This window comes from Capsicum annuum, chromosome 11 (genome assembly GCF_002878395.1).
Source record: "Capsicum annuum cultivar UCD-10X-F1 chromosome 11, UCD10Xv1.1, whole genome shotgun sequence".
NCBI classification, from domain to species: domain Eukaryota; kingdom Viridiplantae; phylum Streptophyta; class Magnoliopsida; order Solanales; family Solanaceae; genus Capsicum; species Capsicum annuum.
This window is the reverse complement of record NC_061121.1, coordinates 178,727,513-178,749,166: the sequence shown is the minus strand read 5'-3', so window position 1 is coordinate 178,749,166 and position 21,654 is coordinate 178,727,513. Positions and strand designations below refer to the sequence as shown.

Below are 21,654 nucleotides of genomic sequence, written 5' to 3'. Positions count from 1 at the left end.
AGACTTTAAACAGAAACTATGCAACAATTTCTAATACTCCAAAATTGACTTTTTCTATACCCCAACTACATTATACTCCTTTTGCCCTATTTTTCGAGAGATGACAAAATTACCTACCTTGACTTATTTACATGCCTCCTCACAATAAAGAAAGTTTAACACACCAAGTTATCAATTATGCAACAAGGAAATTAAGTGTAGAACACTCTCTCTCTCCCTAGAACTATCAATGTTACAAGTACCATGCCATAGGATTACCCCTATTTTCAATCGCTACTATAACGAGAATACTAGGTTGGGAATCACGAAGGGTTGTTTGTGCTTGTAAAGTAGGCTCGGGGTAGGGTAGGATATCTTTTAAGAACAACATGACTAAACCCTCCTTGAACATCTACATCACACTATTTTATCCAACTTTTGGTCATGGGCCACTTCTTTTGTTTTCACTCTTTACACATGTGCCTACCTTTTATTTTCATGGTTCACCCATTTCTATTTTTATTTCTTTTTCTTGCACCATTAGTGCTTCTCTTTTCTTTGTCAAGTACATTTCTCTCTCCTTTTTTTATCAATAGTTCTTAATACTTAAGCACATAGGAACTTAGATATAAATTTGTGGCCCAAAGTTACCTCTTTCAATCATCACCACCTCTAACTTAGGCTTTTAACCTCAAGTTTTAATTTTAAGTTCAAAAAGGGTAGGTTTCAAAAGAAGGATAAATATTGAATGGCGTGGCTTGAAATGTGTTCGGCTAAGAAAGGTCTCAAGTCTCAAAGTGGTTGACTAGGGATAACAACTATACAAGGTTAGGCATTTTAGGCTAAAGTAGACTTCCAATATCGTAAAGATAGACTAAGACCATCTCCCTAACCAAGTAGAATAAAAATTATCCTTGAGAGACTAATAGGGGAAGTTCTAAATAGTAAAAGTACACATGAGATTTGAACAAATAAGCTCACCATACAAGACAAGTAAAATTTGCCAAGGAGGTTCACTTGCCTCTTTTTCTAGAGACAAAATGTGGAGTATTTCCCAATTTTCACAAGTCAAAATTTTGGAATCACAGAAAGAGAAGAAGATTTGTTACAAGGATTCTCGTATCAATGCCCTTGATTTTTTCAAAAAAATTGGATGGATGGGGGGTGTTCACTTTGCATAGGCACCACACATGATTTGTTAATTATGGCTCCAACTCAAGCTTTAATCTTACATTGTGGTTTTCATACGAGCAAACCAACTATATGGCTATTCGTTATTCACCATAGGTACAAATACAATCCCAAAATCCAAAATGCTATATGTACTTAGACTTCCCTTGCATTTGTGAATTTGATGCCATGAGTACTCAAACTTCCCCTGCATCCATGGCTCTAAACCCAAACACGACCTTTTTCTTTAAGAATGTCGTCACTCAATCTATCATAGGGAAAATCTAGTTCGATATTTTAATAAGTAAACTAAATAAAAATGTAGAAATCTAAGAATAAAATAACTAATCCATGCAAATATGGGCACCATCAGAGTGTCTGAATATTACAACACAAGTCGTAAAAAAGAAACAATAACAAAATATCATGAAGTATCAATAATATAGGACTAGATCAAATGAATATGGTGAAAGGCACCCCCAACCAATAAGGTGTCAGCGTCCTCACTGCATAAATAATCGAGCATAAAAAGAGATAAGGGTGCTCCCTAAGACTACATCAAGAGTTGTTGCCACTCTTAGACTCTGCATAATCATCAGCCTCCTCAGGACCTTAAAACTTGGATGGGGACTCATCATCACTCACCACTCGAGATGAATGAAGTTGATCACAAGGTTTTAGGACCTTCCAAAGTCCATTCACCCCTTCTACATCTTGTTAAAGAACCTATCTCTCTACTTCTCCCTTATGTCCATCTTTTTATATGTAACCTGGAGATCACGATGTGATGCTGCTAAGAAAGAGTAGGCTTTCTCTATCCTAATAATGGTAGCCCCTTGTTTCTTCTGTTCATCTTAATACTTTGCATTGTCAGCCTATGACATATATGAAAGTCGAGTGGTGGAGGTCTCTCCTGGTCCTCAGGGTAAACATCACACGAGTTCCTTGATGCCCACAATATCAACTCTAATGTCCTCAACAATCCCAATGGTGGATGTCCTACAAAACTCAGGCTCCTTGCATGTTGACTTTCCCAAGTCAATCTTTCTTTTCTTGTTTTTACCTGGCAAACCCTCACCTCAAATACTCAAAGGATAGATAGGGGTACCAGGGCACACCCAAGTATCTCCAAAGTATTCGTCAACCCCAGATCTCCTACAAAGCTTAGTAATTTAAGAGGGGAAGAAATGATGCATACCACCTTTGTTCTTGAAGAACTTTATATCAGAAACCATAAGCTGACCAACATTAAAAAGAATGTCGTCTAGAATGCAAGAGACCATTCGGGCCCACAGTTAGGGACTGATTTTATATGGGTGTAAGGGGAGACTCAGATACATATTATGTTCCACCAAATCTGTGCCTCGGAATTAAAGTCATTCATATAGATATTACTCTTAGTTTCCACCCAAGAGACCTCCTTTTCAGGACACAATCTATCCGCCAACCTGCTTCTCGGCTCACACCCTTTTTCTACAAACTAACCTATGTTTGCATTTGGGAGCCTATAGATATTATTAATTTAATCTAACCCAAAGTTAAATGTTTTCCCCCAAATATTGATAGTTATGTCGGATGGATCCGAGAAAGAAACTACACTAAGGTTGGCATAGAATTCACAGACTCATTGCTTATTCGCCTTACATGGATTCGAGGTAAAATACCACCACCCTGTAGCCTCAAGCCTGTAATGAAATGTAAGAAGATTTTTTGGCGCACTATCCAAACATATTTCTTGCTTTAGGAGCAGCTTTGGCATTAGAAGATCACCGTAGTAGTGAGTGTGGTACTCAGATGCCATGAATCGGATGTGGTGTTATTTGTCTATTAGATTATCCTGAAAAGAAGCATGTAATACACACAACCATCATTACAATTTTTATGCACAAGTATTCTATGTTTCTCATCAAATCATAGTAGATAGTTGCTTGGTGGTGTTCATGCAAAAATTTGAAGTGCAGGATTTTTGTGCAAGGTAGTAAATTATACTCAGTTACCACGATCGTGGACCATAAAGCAGCAATTGTGATAACTTAGATGAATTTTAGACCCATTTTCCAAGTTCCAAATTTTTAAATTTAAGGCCATAAGAATTCTCTATAAGAAGAATTCACATTAATAGAATGAACTAGGCCTACTAGGTACTCGATTATGCCTTTAAAATGGAAAACCAGCAGTGAGCATTCATTTGGGAATTATATCAACAACTTGGTGTGCACTCTTTATTTGTCTCTATTTCCACACTTAGTTAGGGTACTCAATATATTCCTACTTATGTGAACACCATTATCCAGCAGCTAAACACCAATAAGCATAATTTATGAAACAATTAATCATGAAAATCAAAGATGCAGGCCCTCTCTAAGACATTCATTCTATGGCTTATTTTCAATAATTAATGCATGGATTCATGATACCTACCAGATATGTGATGAAAAAGAGATGGAAGGATGTTGTTGGAGAGCACACAATCTTGGCCAAAAATGGGTCCAATCACAGAGCAAAGTTAAAAAGGGACTATGAGGGAAATAGGGGAATCAGATGAATACATAGCTGAGATGACCACGATTGCAATAATGTTCTAGTAATTACGGACATGTGGGTGATCCTGATCGTCACTTTGTGGATGGTCGCGATTGTGTCCTAGGGCCCACGATCGTGGTAACTGAGGGCATTTTTGTACCTTTATTTTCCCCTGTTCAGCTTATTTCACAATTTTATAGATTTTCCCCTTTTAGTTCATAGTGTAAAAATTTCACACTTTCCCCTTTTTAATCTCCTGCAATGCATTCAATAGTTCCATAAATTCATGGGTTACTTAATTTTTAACATTACAATCTACACTACAAAAGCAAAAGCAAAGGATATAAGCCACTTTTATGGCATTTAGGGGTTACCTCCCATATAGCGCCTTAGTTATCGATGTGGCAAGATGTCTTTATTTTTTTCTCAAGGTGGGTCCTACAATCCTCCTTCGTTCAACTTTTCAATTTCAGCATCAACCAAATATATCACTTGAAGTTTTACGGGTTGTTTCCTTGTTTTGCAAACATTATGGTAATCCTCGTCCTCATGCACTTTGAACTTTATCTCCCCCATTTCTAAGTCAAAAACAGTTCTTCTGGTGTCTAAGAAAGGTTGCCCAAGGATGATGGGTACCTCTTGGTCCATTTCACAATCTCGAACCACAAAGTCCATCAAATGTATAAATTTGCCCACCTTGACTAAAGCATCAAATAAAATTCTGATTGGTCTCTTGATCAACTGATCATCCATTAAGAGTCTCATCGATATTGGGATTGGGGCATCAAATCCAATCTTCTTAATGATGGAAAAAGGCATGCGATTGATACTTGCACCAAGGTAGCATAGATCTTTCCTAAAATCATGTTTTCCAATGGTAAAAGGTATGGTGAAAGTTTTGGACTCTTCCATCTTTTCTGCAACCTTGCTACTCATAATAACGCTACAACCATGGGTGACTTTAATTGCATCAGCTTCGATGAGTTTCTTAGTTGACATCTTAGATCACTTCAAGCAATGGGATATTTATGGAAAGATTGCTAAGCTTGGTCATAAATTTCTTGAGTTTTTCACCCTTTTTTCTTCTATACAATCTTTGCAAAAATGGGGAAGGGACTTTGACTGTGGGACTCAAATTATTTTTGGCTTCTCATTCTCAACAACCTCATCGTCAACTTCCACCAATTTCTTTTCACTTTTTTCTTCGGCATGAGATTGTGGTGGTACATCTGTTGGCTTAACCTTAGGCACTTTTTCACCCAAATCTTCTATCAAGTGATCACCAAGGGTCCTTCCACTTCTAGTGACTATTGCTAAAACTTGAGCTTCATTCTTTGGGTTTACAATAGTGTCAATAGGAAGGCCTACCCTTGGTCTAGCATTTATTTGAGTGGAAATTTGCCCAATTTAGGTTCCTAATTATTTGATGGAGGCAAAATGAGACAAAATGGTTTGGTAGAGTTTTGAGAAATATCCCTTCATTTCATGGATCATCTTGTTTTTCCCTTCTACCTTTAACAAAATTTTTGCCGAAACATCTTCGAATTTGTACTTGTCAAGGTCCATGGAACTTGGATCTTTACTCTTTTCCTTATCATGGAGAGGTACATAACTCTCATAGTCACGATCTCTATTTCTCCAATCATGATCACGTTCACAGTCCGTCCAACCTTGATTCTCGCCTTGCCTTCGATAGGTGGGGCGGGAACCCCCCGGATTATTTGCCAAGTACCAAATCTCCTTTTGCACCATTTGTGCTTCTCTTTCCTTTATTGGGTCCCATTCTCTCTATTTTTTTATCAATTGTTATTAATACTTAAACTCATAGGAACTTACATACAACTTTGTGGCAAAAAGTTACCTCTTTTTATCATCACCACCTCCAACTTAGGCTTTTAGCCTCAAGTAATAATTTTAAGATAAAAAAGGGTAGGTTACAAAAGAAGGATAAAGATTAAAAGGCTCATAGCTTGTAATGTGTTCGCCAAAGAAAGGTCTAAAGTCTCAAAGTGGGTGACTAGAGACAACAACTATATATGGGTAGGCATTTTAGGCTAAAGTGGACTTCCAATGTTGCAAAGATGGACTAAGATCATCTCCCCAACCAAGTAAACTAAAACTTAGCCTTGAAAGACTAATGGTGGAAGTTCTAGATAGTACAAGTACACATGAGATTTCAATAAATAAGCTCACCATACAAGACATGTAAAATTTGCCAAGGAGTTTCAATTTCCTTTTCTGTTGGAGACAAAAAATGGAGTGTTTCCCAATTTTCACAAGTAAAAATTTCTGAGTCACAAAAAGAGAAATAGATTTGTTACAAGGATTCTCACATCAATGCCCTTAATTTTTTGAAAAAAAAATGGAAGTGGGGTGGGGGGGAGGGAAGGAAGGGTGTTCACTTTGCTTGGGCACCATATATGATTTGCTAATTATGGAACAAACCCAAGCCTTAATCTTACATTGTGGTTTTTTTATGGGTTAATCAACCATATGGCTATTCGATATTCACCATAGGTATAAATGAGATCCAAAAATCCAAAATGCTATAGGTACTTATACTTCTTTTGCATTTATGACTTTGATGCCATGGGTACTCATATTTCCCCTACATCCATGGCTCTAAACCCAAACACAACGCTTTCCCTTTAAGAATGTAGTCACTTAATCTATCATAGGGAAAATATCATTAAATATTTCAATAAGTAAACTAAAGGAAAAAGTAGAAATCGAATAATAAAATAACTAATCCATGCAAATGTGGGCACCATCAGAGTGGCCAAATATTACAAATCCAAGTCATTAAAAAGAAAAAACAATAAAATATCCAGAAGTATCAATAATACAGTCCTAGATCAAATGAATATAGAGAAAGGTACCCCCAACCAAAGAGGTGGCAGCGTCCTCATAGAATAAATAATTGAGCATAAAGAGAGATAAGGGTGCTCCCTAAAATTTCATCAAGATTTATTGCCACTCTCAGACTCTACATAAGCATCATCCTCCTTAGGACCTTACTATCGGTTGGGGACCCATCATCACTCACCACTCGGGATGAAGAAAGTTGATCACGGGGTTTTATGACCTTCCAAAGGCCCTTCATCCTTTCCACATCTTGTTAAAGAATCTATCTCTCTTCTTCTCCCTTATGACTATCTTCTCATATGCAACCCGGAGATCATGATGTGATGCTAATAAGGAAGAGTAGGATTTCTCTAGCTTAATAATCGTAGCCCCTTGTTTCTTCTGTTCATCTTAATACTTTACATAGACATCCTATGATATATATGAATGTCGAGTGATGGAGGGCTCTCCTGGTCCCTGGGGTAAACGTCACACAAGTTCCTTGATGGCCACAATATCAACTCTAATGTCCTCAAGAGGCCTAATGGTGGATGACCAACAAGACTCAGGCTCCTTGCATGTTTACTTTCCTAAGTCAGTCTTTATCTCCTTGGTTTTACCTAGTTCAACCTCGCCTCAAATTCTCTAAGGATAGATGGGGGTACCAGGCCACACCCAAGTGTCTGCAGAGTATTCTTCAATACCAACTCTCTTACAATGCTCAGCAATCAAAAAAGGGGAAGAAAAGATGCGTAATACCTTGGTTCTAGAATAACTTTATATCAGAAATAACAAGTTGAACAATATTCAAAAGGATGTTTTCTAGAATGCAAGAGACCATTCGGGCCCACAAGTTGGGCACTCATGTCACGTAGGTGAAAGGGGAGACTCGACTTCATATTATATTCAACCAAATCCGTGCCTCCAAAGTAAAGTCATTGATGTGAATGTTACTTTTAGTTTCCACCCATGAGACCTCCCTTCCAAGACACAACCTTTCCGCCAATCAGCTTCCTGGCTCTTACCCGTTTTCTTCAAACTTACCCATGTTTGCATTTGGGAGCCCATAGATATTATTAATTTAATCCACACAAAAGTTCAATATTTTTCCCAAAATATTTCTAGTTATATTGGATGGATCCGAGAAAGAAACTACACTAAGGTTGGCATAGAATTAACAGACCCATTGCTTAATTGCCTTACATGAATTCGAGTCAAAACACCACCATCCTATAGCCTCAAGCCTGTAATGAAATGCCAAAAGCTTTTTTAGCGTATTATCCAAGCATATTCCTTTCTCCGGGAGTAGCTTTGTCCTTAGAAGATCACCATAGTAGTGAGTGTGGCACTCAAATACGATGAATTGTATGTGGTCGTATTTGTCCATTAGATTATCCAGAAAAGAAGCATACAACACACACAACCATCATTACTATTTTTATGCACAAGTATGCTATGTTGCACGTCAAAGCCCAATAGATAGTTGCTTGGTGGTTTTCATGTAAAATTTTGATGTGCAGGATTTTTGTGCAAGGTAGTAAATTATACTTAGTTACCGTGATCGTGGACCATGGAGTCGCGATTGCGATAACTGAGATAGATTTTAGACCCATTTTCCATCTTCTAAATTTTGAAATTTAAGGGCACAAGTATGCTCTACGAGAAGAATTCACATTAATATGGTGGACCAGACCTACTAGGTACTCGATTATTCCCTTACAATGTAAAACCATCAGTGAGCATTCATTTGGGCATTATATCAAGCACTTGGTGTATACTCTTCATTTGTCTCTATTTATACACTTATTTTGGGTATTCTAAATATTCCTACTTATGTGAACACCATTATCCAATAGCTAAACACCATACAAGAATAATTTATGAAATAATTAAGCATGAAAATCAAAGATGCTAGCCCTCTCTACGACATGTATTCTATGGCCTATTTTCAATAATTAAAGTATGGATTCATGACAACTACCAGATATGTGCTGAAAAAGGTATGCAAGGAAGTTGTTGGAGAGCACACAATCTTGGCCAAAAATATGTCCAATCAGAGAAAAAAGTTGAAAAGGAACAGTGAGGGAAATGAGGGAATCAGATGGCTATATAGCTAAGATGACCGTGATCGCAATAAATTTCTTGAAATCATGGACATGTTGGTGATCCTGATCGTGACCTTGCGAGTGACTAAAATTGTGGACTAAGGCTCACGACCGTGGTAACTGGGGTTATTTTTGTACCCCCTAATTTCCCTTTTTAGCTTATTTCACAATTTGATAGATTTTTCCCTGTTCAGTACATATTGAAAAAAATTCACATTTTCCCCATTTTTAGCTCCTCCAATGCATTCAATAGTGCCATAAATACATGGGTTACTTAATTTTCAACATTACAATCTATACTACAAAAGCAAAAGCAAAGGATACAAGACACTTATATAGCATGTGTGAGTTCCCTCCCACCTAGCACCTTAGTTATCAATCTGGAAGGACGTTTTCCTTCTTTTATTCTCAAGGTGGGTCCACTAATACACCTTTGTTCAGCTTGTCAAATTTAATCATCAACCACAAATATCACTTGAAGTTTTGTAGGTTGTTTCCTTGTCTTGCAAACCTTAAAGGAATCCTCCTCCTCATACACTCTGAACTTCATCTCTACCATTTCTAAGAAAAAAATGGCTCTTTCGGTGTCTAAGAAAGGATTCACAAGGATGATGGGTACCTCTTTATCCATTTCATAATTTTGAACCCCAAAGTTCACTGAGTATATAAATTTGTCCACCTTGACTAGAACATCAAACAAAATTCTTATCGGTCTCTTGATCGCATGATTAGCCACTAAGAGTCTCACAGATATCGGGGTTGGGGAATTCAATCCAATCTTTTTATAGATGGAAAAAGGCATGACATTGATACTTACACCAATGTTGCATAGAGTTTTGGCGAACACATGTCTTCTGATGGGGGTCTTCCTTCTTTTCCGCAACTTACTACTCACAATAACACTAAAAACATGGGTGACTTTAATTGTGTCACCTTCGATGAGTTTCTTATTTGAAATTAACTTTTTCATCAGCTTAGTAATCCCAAAATCTTTTGGATCTCTTCAAGCAAGTGATATTTATGGAATGATTGCTAAGCTTGGTCATAAATTTCTTGAGTTTGTTACCCTCCTATTTTCTATGCAACCTTTTCAATAACGGGGGATCGACTTAGACTATGGGCCTCAAATTATTTTGTGGCTTCTCATTCTTAACCACCTTATCATCAACTTCTACTGATTCTTTCTCATTGTCTTCTTCTGTATGAGATTGTGGTGGTATGTCTTTTGGCTTAAACTTAGGCACTTTTTCACCCAAATATTCTATCAAGTGATCACCAAGGGACTTTGCACTTCTAGTGACTATTTCTAAAACTTGAGCTTCATTCTTTAGGTTTACAATAGTGTCACTAGGAAGACCTACCCTTGGCCTAGAATTTATTTGAGTTGAAATTTACCCAATTTGGGTTTCCAATTATTTTATGCAGATGAACTGAGACACAACAGTTTGGGAGAGTTGTGAAAAATATCCTTTGATTTTGCAGATTATCTTGTTCGTTCCTTCCATCTTCAATAATTATTTTGCCAAATATCTTTGAATTTGTACTTTTTGAGGTCCATGGAACTTGGATCTTTGATATTTTTCTGATCAAGGGGAGGTAAATAAAGATCATACTCACGGTCTCTATCTCTCCAATCATAATTACGTTCACGGTCCACCCAACCTTGAGTCTCGCCTTACCTTTGATAGGCAGGGCGGGAATCCCCTAGATAGTTTGCCAAGTACCAAATCTCCTCATCAAGATTTTTATCCTCTTTAGCATCTTCATAGGCTTTTGATGCCATAGAATTTCACATTTTTGTGGGTGCACCCCTCACATGTTTTTTCAAAAGCACGAGTTACATCATCATATTCGCCATGTTCTTCTCTCTCTCTCTTTATCTCTTTGTTCCTTGTCAACAAAAGTTATAGTGGGAGAACTCTTAGGAACCTCAATATCTCGGGTATGCCATCCAGAGTTTGCTTGGTTACCTCCTTAACTAAATTCATTGCGGCATGATTATTCAAATTTACTAGAGATCTCCCCATCGTATTGTCCACCATGTTTTTTTCAGTGGGTCAAGAGCAGGTATAAAATTTAGAGAAGGATATTGTCCAGGACCTCGTGGTTTGGACATTGCGTTAGTTTTTCATTGAATCTCTCCCATATTTCATAAAAAGTCTCTCTATTCAATTTCCTAAAGTTGATGATTTCATCCCTTAATTGAGGCATTTAGGACAGTGGCAAATACTTATAACGAAAGGCCATGGTGAGTTCCTCTTATAAAGTGATAGACCCAGCCAGAAGAGATCAAAGCCATAATACCTTCTCTCTCATTATATAAAAGAAGAAAATAAAAATCCAGATGAACTCTTAGGTTATGTGTGCAATATCAAATAGTGCACACACCTCGACAAAATTCTTCAAATAATAGTTGGGGCCCTTATAAGCTTACCCCCCAAAAAGTCTCTTCATTTGCAACATGTGCAACATGACACATAAGACATGAAAGACACCGTTCCCATGAGTTTGTGGGATCTGGATGACACTTGAATGCCTAACATCATTGATTGTCCCCTTATCATCAAAAGGGTCGTCCAAAGACCCAGTTTGACTAGCATTGTTGCTCCTAGTTTCGTGTATTCTACGCAAATCGCCTAAAACAAAAACAAAAAATAGCAACAAAAATAAATACACAACACTATGGGTATACCCTAAGTAAGAACCAACACCTCACAAAATAAAACTAAATTTCACTTTCTGACAACGGCGCTATTTTGATAACGCTCACCTATACCATGTAAAGTGGTAGAGGATGGTCACTATCAATATCCCAACTTATGTTGAGGTCGAATCCATAAGGAGTGAAATATAATGTTCTAGTAGTGTGGGTAATTAAGTCATACTAAGATAAAACTCAAAGTGTTAGTAAAGTAAACAACATATTTGAATCTTTTTTTTTAGGGGGATGGGGGTTCTTAAATAAGGGAGAGTGTATATCGCTAGAAACTTGAATTCACAAACTAAGCTATAAACTTTGATTTAAATTTAATAGTTGAAGTATCTCGGGATCATGTCTACCTAAGGCAAACTTAGGTATGGGTTTGTGAGATTTGATGCACATGCTAGTAAACTTCTAATATGGTAGGCTATGTCTAGGGCCCTTGAGGCTGATTTCTACATAAAACTACAAGGATTTCAATTGTTGTCCTTTTCGAGTACCTAATAAGTGTGAAAATCATATTCACCCACTACAACAATTAGGGCATCCTATTTACAAGGATGATACCTAAGGCAAAAATCAACCATAATATCATCATTATGTCTAAGATAGTGAAAATGAGTATATTAAACCCAACAATTATATACTATTACCTTGGTGCCCATATCCCTCTTTCAAGGATTATTAGGGTTCCTATAGTTCACCCAAACCCCTCTTTCAAGGATGGTTTGGGATTTCAAGTGCATGGAGTTTTCACTCACAAACCTATGTGGGTATTTGAGATTTTCACCCACAAATCCCAACTAATTTATTCAAGAAATATAATAACCCATTATCATCTAAGTACATGTACACAAATACATCACAATCCATAACTAATTTGATCCTTAGTTCAACATAATCTCGAGACTAAAAGCTATAGCTACTCATGAAGAAAAGAGAGAAACATATACCAAATGGGTTGTTCAAAGCATCCATTCTTCGGAAATATCAAAATCAAAGTCTCCAAATCAACTTTACAATTCTTGCCCAATTTAGGGTTTAAATTTCAAATTCAAAGTATTGCTAGTCTAAAAAATGACCAAAATGGGCAAGGGTTTTAAGATTTTAAAGGATTTAGGGTCAGCTACTGAAAATTATGAAATTGCCCCTAAGCTAAATCCTGTGTGACCTCGATCACACTAGATTCACCAGGATCACGGCTAATTCGACCGCGTATAGATCAATGTGATCGTGGTTTTTGACCATCTTGAATGGCCATGATTGCATCCCTTACATTGTGACTTAGGTAATTAAGGCTTGTTTCTGCTCCAAGTCTTCTAACTATACTTTTTTTCTCTTTCTTTGATCATTTATAGTTCAAGACTACATCTTTCCATCTTATAATATGTATGCCTACAAAAATAGATATTAGTGAATTTAATCATACATAGGTCTCTTTTATACATTCCAAACATGGTAATATGCATGAATGTCGAGCATAAATGAATGGTAAATTCATTACTCATCAGTATCTTATCATATTTATTCACAATTTAGATCAGTCGACCGATGATTTCTACTGAGTACCCAAAGTTTTGGTACTTATACTAAAATTTTGTACCTTCTTGGTGAAAATCTGAGTACTAGTTACCACCACTAATTTAATGATTGTGCAAGGTTGATTTTTGAGATTGGGTGAGCTCTTGGAGGGTTTGAGTATATAGAGTTTGGCTAATCTATTGGTAGGAGAGTGATATTTAGCCTTCAGCTAACAACTTAATTCAACTTGATACTTTGATATCTTGGTATGTTTTGATATATGTTGAGTCTACGTCCTCATTTAAGAAGTAGAATGGATTTTGTTAATTTGATGATGAAAATATAGGGTTATTCATGACGAAGTGTTAAGTGGTGAGGCAAAGATTGCATTTGTTGATTAAAATGTTGTTTTAAGGATTGATGGTTGTGTTTGTTCACTGAGACTTAGTGATTAAGATTAGTTTGATCTTACGGGAGGCTGATTGTTCAAATTATTCTATTCACCCAGGAACAACTAAGATGTTTCTTGATTTGAAGAAACACTATTGGTGGTGCAGTATGTAGAAAGGACATTGTTGAATTTATGGGAAAGTTTTTGAGTTGTTATCCAATAAAGTATCAGCATCAATAACTAGGTGGTACTATGCAGAAAATTCCTTTTCTTGTGTAGAAATGTAAGAGGATTATATGGGTTTTATGGTTGGTCTACACCTGACATTAAGGAAGTTTGACTCTATTTAGTAATTATGGATAGATTTACTAAAACAATGCACTTCGACTAATGAAGGTGAACTAAAATATAGAGAAGTTGGCCAAGATATACATTTAAGAGATTGTCCAATTGAATGGTGCACCTATCACCGTTATTTCTAATAGAGCAACTCATTTTATGTTAAATTTTTAGAGTTTTATGTAGATTTTTTTAGATACTCATCTTGGTGTGAGCATAAATTTTCATACACGGATGGAAGTATAATCAAATCAGGCAATTCAGGTGTTAGAGGGTATGTTTTGATCATTTGTTATGGATTTTTATGGTCATTAGGAATATTTTTTCCGTTTTTGAAGTTTGGCTACAATAATAGCTACCATTCAATCATTAGGATTGTGCCTTTTAAGGCTTCTTATGGGTGGGGGAGTATACTGATAGTTCAATTTATTTTAGGTAACGCCTTGGGGAAATGCATGAATGAAACATCAAGGACCTAACAGTGGGCATAACTCTTTTCCATACTCTAGATAGCCATAAGTCTTTGCAAAATAAACCTCACTTTGGAGTGAAGGTTTTGTTAAAGGTTTACCCATGAAGGGTTTGACTTGGTTTTGAAAGAAAGGCAGGCTTAGTCTAAGATTCATTAGCCCTTTTTAGATTGTCAAGTAATTTGAAGATGTGGCATATAGGATAGCATTACCTCCACATATTTTAATTATTTATCTCATTTTCCTTATTTATCTATTAAAGAGATAAACAAGATGATTCATATGTGATTTAGTGGAATTTTGTTGCATTATATCATGACTTTTCCTTCAAGGAAGATCCTATTACTATCCTAGAAAGGTAGACTAGGATGTTGAGGTCTAAGCATATTTATTCTATGAAAATTTAGTAAGAACCTTGCCCTATTAAGGAGGCTACATTGTAGATTGAGTCTGACATGTAACATAGGTATCCTCAGTTTTTCCCAACTTAAGTACTTGATTTGTATTCAACTGAGGATGAACTCATTTTTTAATGGTGAATAATGTATAACTCATATTGTGGATTTTAGATTTTTTATGTATTTTTAACATTTTGACATTCTTTAAAGTTTTTATATGCCTTATATGAGTTGTGGGTTAGGTGGCACAGTCTTTGAAGTATTTGGATGTGATTTGAGTGAATTTGAGGTTTTAAGTAGCCTTGAAAGTGATTAGTTTCACTTTGCTAAACCTTTTTGGATCCAAGTGTCAAATGGTGATTTTGTCTGTTCCATCATATTTGGAATGATGATTTTGTGTTAATCACATTGTTGGTGTAGGTTCCAAGCCTTTATATTGAGATTTGTCCTCATAGATAAAAAATTATATAAAATACTTTAAAGGGGTTTGTGTGTGTGTTTGTGGGGGTGGGGGTGGGGGGGTTAACCTATTGGTAATGACCACTTTTGATAAATTTGATGGTTCTATTAATTCTAATAATGTTAAAATTAGCTTAGAATCATGATCAAATAATTTTTACGATCTTTTGATCGGATCTTGAAGGTCCATTAGGAGTCATTTTAGTGTTTGTTTCCAAATGTACTTGATTTTTGATACAACCCTCCATAGAAGACAGTTGAATCAATGGCATCATCATAGTGAGGATTATTATCTCCTTAGAATTATCGCCAGAGCAACTAATGAGTCGGCTAAGTGACAAGCAGCATGAGAAGTGTTATGTCCGTAGCAGTAGGCTACCCACCTAGGAATTAATGCTTAGATAATAAATTGACCTCCTAGGTGACGTTGCCAATATAAATTCCATTTCCTTCTTCTCTTTTATTCCATTAACTATTTTTAAGCTTTGTGATCTTATTTATTGCAATTTAAGAGATGACTTTTCTTTAAATTGGACTTGGGTGGGCTTTTAAACAATATTTCTATCCTTATTCATTGAATTTCACTAAATCATCTTTAAAACTTAGATTTTAAGATTGACTTTTTTGGGTTTCGCTCGATAAAGAAAATGTTTTTTTCTTAGATTTCAACTTTTTTTAATGTGTTTTTATAGTTAGAACCCTTAGAGTATGGGAAACAAGATTCTAAGATAAAACTCCAGTTTTGTCCACTCTCTTTGGGGGTTAATTTTTGAACTAGTTTTTTACACAAAACAAAATTAGCTATTATGAGTATCATTAGACACCTTTTGACGTGTAGATTACATTTTTGATGATATTGGTTCATTTTGAGGATTCACTTAAAGGAAACGCACCATGTTTAATGGTCCAAAATTAAGTTTCAACAATTTAAGGTTGCTTATGGCTTAACTTTCTTAAGACTAGGCTGGTTAGTGAAACATTCTTGTAAAGTATGCTATGAGTTGGGGATTTTTTCATGATATTTTTACTTTGAGCTAGTTATATTATCATATTACTCGCATAGGGGCCTATGTGAGTATTATTATTGACTAGAGAGGTTGTTAGCTCATTATTATTGTGATGCCCTAGTGGGGGCTTATGTGAATATTATATTTGACTTATTCTTTACCTCATTGAGGTAATGGTATGGATTGTGTACACTTTAACCCCTTCTCCCCCAGTCCAAACTTTGTAGGAATACACTAGGTTTATTGTTATTATTTATTTGACTTGGCATTATTTGAGCATTACTTGCCTTCATTAATATTTATATTACTAGGTGGGGATTGGATAGATAAAAATTTAATGTCTTACGTAACTATTCTTTATGATGGTTCTATGCAATGGTTTATGGCATGATCTACTAAAATTTAAGGATATTTGAGCTCATTTGATACTATAATTGAATAGATTCCATATATTATATTATTTTTGTTATGATCATGCATCCTCATTTCAATAATTTACATACATGGATTGGTACCATAGAGAGATATTATCTTTGAAAGAAAATGAGACACTTTATAAAACTATTAACTGAAGAATGTACTAGCAATGTTGATTAAGGTATGAGATCGGGAACGAATATGGTTTGTGAACCTCTAATAGTGTCCTATTCTAGAAGATTTTGCTTGGGAGGTGTATATGAGGTACTATTGAAATAATTCATCAAGTCTATTTCATTGTATTACTTTCCCTTTCTTTTATATATTAGATATTGTGAATTTAGGATTATTTTATTTATATATGTATGTAGTCTTATAATGATATTATACTTGCATAATTTTTTGAAAACACAGTTTGAGACCATATTGGAAGCTATTCTGTATGTAGGTGGAATCATGCTCATAATATCCTTTATTTGATTATTTTTCTGCTTTGGTCAGTTGGCCTATGGTATCTACTAAGTACAAATGGACTATACTTACACCTACTTTTTGGACCCTTTTTGTATAGATCCTAGTTCGAGTGCAACCCGTAGAGCAGGTGTTTGTAATGTGCTCTAGGCTGATTTTACAGTGTAGGTGAGCTCTTCGTTAAGGGATTAACTCCGGACTTCATCTATCCTTTTTATCTTTATTTTACTTTTCAGATAGACTTGTGTATCTTAGTTCTAATTATCCGTTGTAATGCTTTTACTCATGGAATCATATTTTGGGATTGTTGTATTCTAAAGTTTTAGATATTGTTGTTTATTTATTAATTATGACAAAACATTCTTCTAAAGTCTCATAGTGGGTGTTATTTATTTATTTTCTCTATTATTTTTTTCTTCGAGAGTTGGGCTGACCTTCCTAGGGTTTGGATAAGATAGGTGTCATCATGGCATCTACTTTTGGCTCATGACAAATTTTTTAATCGCTTAATTCAGCAAAGTCTGATTTTGGTGCAACTACCTAAGTGGTTGTTTGGTAATCTAAGTGATAGCACTGAGGTACACCTCGGGCCACTATAGTGAGGCTGAACATGACTAGAAATGGTTGACTTGGTGATTACTTAGCAACCTTTGTTTCTTCGTGAAAGCTATTGAAAGACTACCTTAACTATCTTCTTCATGGCACATGACTACCACTAAGGCAGTAGTCTGGCCAATTTGGCGATGGCACATAGACAATCATTTGACTTCTGAGGATATATCGTTGGTATAAAAAAAATTTCATTCTTACATCTTCAAGCTTTGGTGCCTCATTTTTGCAGTTTCAAAATAGGGTTTTCATTAAATTGGATTTGTGTGAGTTGTTAAACATGATTTTCATTCTTATTCATTAACTATTTCAATAAACATCTTCAAAACATAGATTTTAAACTTTGATTTTTGGGGTTTCACCCAAGAAAGTGATAAAATGGTTTTTATTCTATTTCAAGCTCAATTTTAACTTGTTTTTCAATGACTTTTCAGATTTAGAATTCTTAAAGAATGAGTAACGTCATTCTTTGATAAAATTTTAATTTTACCCTTTATCATTTGAGTTTGATTTGTAACTTGTTTTGTAGCTAGAACAAAAGTAGCTACTATGGGTATCATTTGACTGCCCTTGATATGTTGTCCTGATCCAACTAACCAGAATGTGAGGGTACTCTAATCCACCTACGTAGGAGAACCTTTTACCACCCAATTTGGAACTACGTGTAATTCATATAGAATACAATAAATATTTCTAATTACTACAACTTAATTCCAGTGCTTGAAACACAAAGGACATAATTCACCCGAGGATCTAGTCTAAATTGTTATAAAAGCTACTACAAGAAAATGGAGATATACATATGACCTTTCTTTAACCATATGAATCAATAATAGAAGTTAGTGGAGATCTTTACCGCATTAAGTATGAAATATCTACAGACCCTACAACCAGACTATATCCAAAATGGGTATAGCAAGAGTAGTATATTTACAAACAATGCGTACTGGTAAGAACCATCGCTTGACCTGAATTAAATCACATATACATTACATATATATCCAAAGAGAAAATATTCACTTAAAAGATTAGTTATCCAACACATTACATCCCTTAATCCCTTACATTTCTCATCTTCGACCAACCTCACTATCCCTCAAGTTAACTTCTACACCACCTTCAAACTATAAATGCCATCCTTTCCTCAAACTTATTACCCCCAACTATGAATTTAATAATTTTATATTATGCATGTACATACCTTATTATGAACTTTACCATTACTAATTCCATTAAGTTCAAACTCTTAGCAAACAATGGTTCAGGCTTCTAAAATATTCATTCTTTAAAACTAATCATAATTTATGCATCAACAACATCATTTAACCATGTATCCAAGAAGTAGTAATCAAGTACAACCATCAACATCTACCATACTATAATACCTCAAGTTTGTGACACATAGCTTTTTCAAATAATGCCACTGAATTCAATAAATGTAAGTCAATATGAACAATAAATCGAAGTCCATGTTATGATTACCAATATTGACAAAGTCAACAAACCATGACTTATCTACAATAGGCTCTGCCTCATTACATCATATAAGCAGTTGAAAATAAAGGGATATGCTAAGTAATAATAAATTCAACTCAAACCACTCAAGGATACTAATATAACACGTTAAAAATTAATATTGGTTCACTCAAAGAACCGTGACACTCACCAACACTTTTACACATATTTTAAGGGTCTTATGGTATCCCATTAGCCATGGGCTATAAGGAACAAGCTCTTGTCTATGTAAACAATCTAAGATATCTAGTACCTGCCAACCTTATAATAGTCACTCGTAAAGATTTCCAAATATCAGCACATCCCATAATAATTAATATATTTCCTATGATGATGCTTAAATACCGATGCATCCTATAATAATCACAAATATCTTAAAAATCATAACAAAATAATAATTAACAACATACTCGTACAAACAATAAGTTTTATGTGTAAGAGGCCAATTCTTTTTTTAGGAGAGGTGCACATTAGGCACCACTAGCGATTCTCTCGACTCACAATAACAATGGCAACATTATGCTCAGAAATTGCCACTAGCCCAACATGGAACAACACCACTGCTCAGAATTTTGTTACTTTAATGATTGGAATAACTAAATGCCTTCCATAAATTATGTTAGGTAGCTATATACTTTTGGTATTTCAATCTATTCTTGTGGAAACTGATACAACTAGTCTTAAATATGAGGTACAATTATATTTTATTAAAAAGGAGAGCAGAGAACCAGTGATGCAATGACTACACTTTTCTGATGCTGATATGTTTACTAAACCAACCCCAAATATAGAACTTGTATGTGATAATCACAATTTTGGTAAGTCTCTAAAATATATCCCTCTAACTTTTAAAAAAGACATTATTACAGTACAGGTTGAAAATAATGATAACACTAAGAATGACAAAGCCTAGGATTCTACCCCAATATTACTATAGTGTGGAATTTCATTTCTAACCTAGGGATCTCTTTTATGATACATATTAAAATTCCAAACTGTACATGACAAAGAGAGAGAGAGAGTGCTTAATTAGGTCCCTTTCTATGTCAATAATAAATCACTAATACGAGACAATGGGAGCTGGATTTTTAATTCATCCAAGAGGTCTCAACCTTGATTTCTCTATGAGTTGAATTTCCTAGGTTTCTTGTGGACTATTAGTTTTTGGAATCGTTAAGTAAAGTGGCTAGTGTAGAGGGTATAACTCTACTTACTGATAATTTCAAAACAACTGCTGAGAGAATAACTTATAAAAGAATTCTAACTAAAGTAGATATGTTACCAACTTTGCGTAAGATGATATTTATTGAGGCTTCTTTTGGGCCTTGGGATAAAAATATAGATTATGATTAGAAATCAAATGTAACACCCCACATTTTGGGCTACAATATAGACCATGATTCTGATGTATTGATAAATCCCGAGCCATAAAATCCTATGCCAATACGGCCTGTTAATTATTTGTGTAGCATGTGAATCCATTAAAGCTTGAATTTAGACCATAGAGGTCCTTCAACTCAAGGACAAGTTGAAACTATTTTGATCGACTAAGTTTTAGTGGACGTTGTAAATTGTGTCAGCTTCCCTCGACTATAACTCTCTGTATATGTAGAATTAGGGATCCTACTATGTTTCAAATGATAGGTCTTTGAGTTATCTTTCCAACGATACCAATTTTGCTAAAATCTGACACCCGAGCAAGAAGTTATGGCCTTTCAAAGTGATATGCATCGCCTAACCAATCGCCCATGGCCACTGGAAAGCATAGGCGATAGCCTATGCGGCGCCTATGTAAACATAGGTGATAGCCTAGGTGGTGCCTATGTAAACATAGGCGATAGCCTATGCGGCACTATGTAAACATAGGTGATGGAATGGGCGGCGCCTATGTAAAGGTTTCAAGTGACTTAAACACTCCATTTTTGGGGCAAAATGGTCCTTTTCCACCCTTACTTAGCCCTAAAACACGAAATTCAGTTCCAAGGATCCCTAAATACACCTTCATTCATCAAAAGTGCTCCAGGGTTCTCTTTAGGATTTTAAAATAAAAACCCAAGCAACTTAAGATTCAACTGGGGGTTTGAGGAACTAATTGTATAGTTGGAATCCTCTCAACGTAGGTGTCGAGAAGCATCTAATATATGTAGTAATTGAGGTATGTGGGGTTATCTCATAAATCTCATGGGCTTTAAAAATTTATGTTTTCAAAATGGGGGTTTTGAAATTACGAATATGATTATGTTTTAAATGTTTTATGATATTGATTTGGTCTTTAGGCCTAATTCCAATGTTATTTGACATATTATATATGGATATGCATGTGTTTTATAATGATGATAAATTAAGAGCATGATTTATACCGAACCCCTTTCTTGATATGATATTTTTTTAAGTTTTCACATGATATGAATCATTTGAAATCATCTTGAAATGCATGTCATGAAATGTCTTTAAATTTCATGATTTGGATATGGTTTTTGACTTTCAAAGAGAGGGTTGTTTTGTTCATGTTGAAATATGTTGCATATTATGATTGAATGAAGAGAATAATATGATACTGATGACTTACAAGTCGGGTATGACGATACCCTACAGAGTATGACATGTGATTGATTTGAACAAAGTTTGAATGAATTGATTTTCATGAGAAAGGTGGATGCCCGAAGAAGGCATTTGAGTGAAAGGGCTCATCGCTGGAAACCGCAGTTTCCAATGTGGGTTATATGATATTGTAT

General features: G+C 35.3%; 1 protein-coding gene across 1 annotated transcript; it reads right to left on the bottom strand.

The window, feature by feature from the left end:
• Nucleotides 1-4,110: 4,110 nt before the first annotated feature.
• On the bottom strand, nt 4,111-4,671 carry LOC107846368. Its single transcript, XM_016690775.1, has one exon. The coding sequence runs from the start codon at nt 4,669-4,671 to the stop codon at nt 4,111-4,113; it is 561 nt and encodes a 186-aa protein (XP_016546261.1).
• Between the last annotated feature and the right edge of the window lie 16,983 nt (nt 4,672-21,654).

What these genes read in the sequence shown, in the direction of transcription:
- LOC107846368 (XM_016690775.1), bottom strand. Translation starts at nt 4,671, where the DNA reads ATGTCAACTAAGAAACTCATCGAAGCTGATGCAATTAAAGTCACCCAT.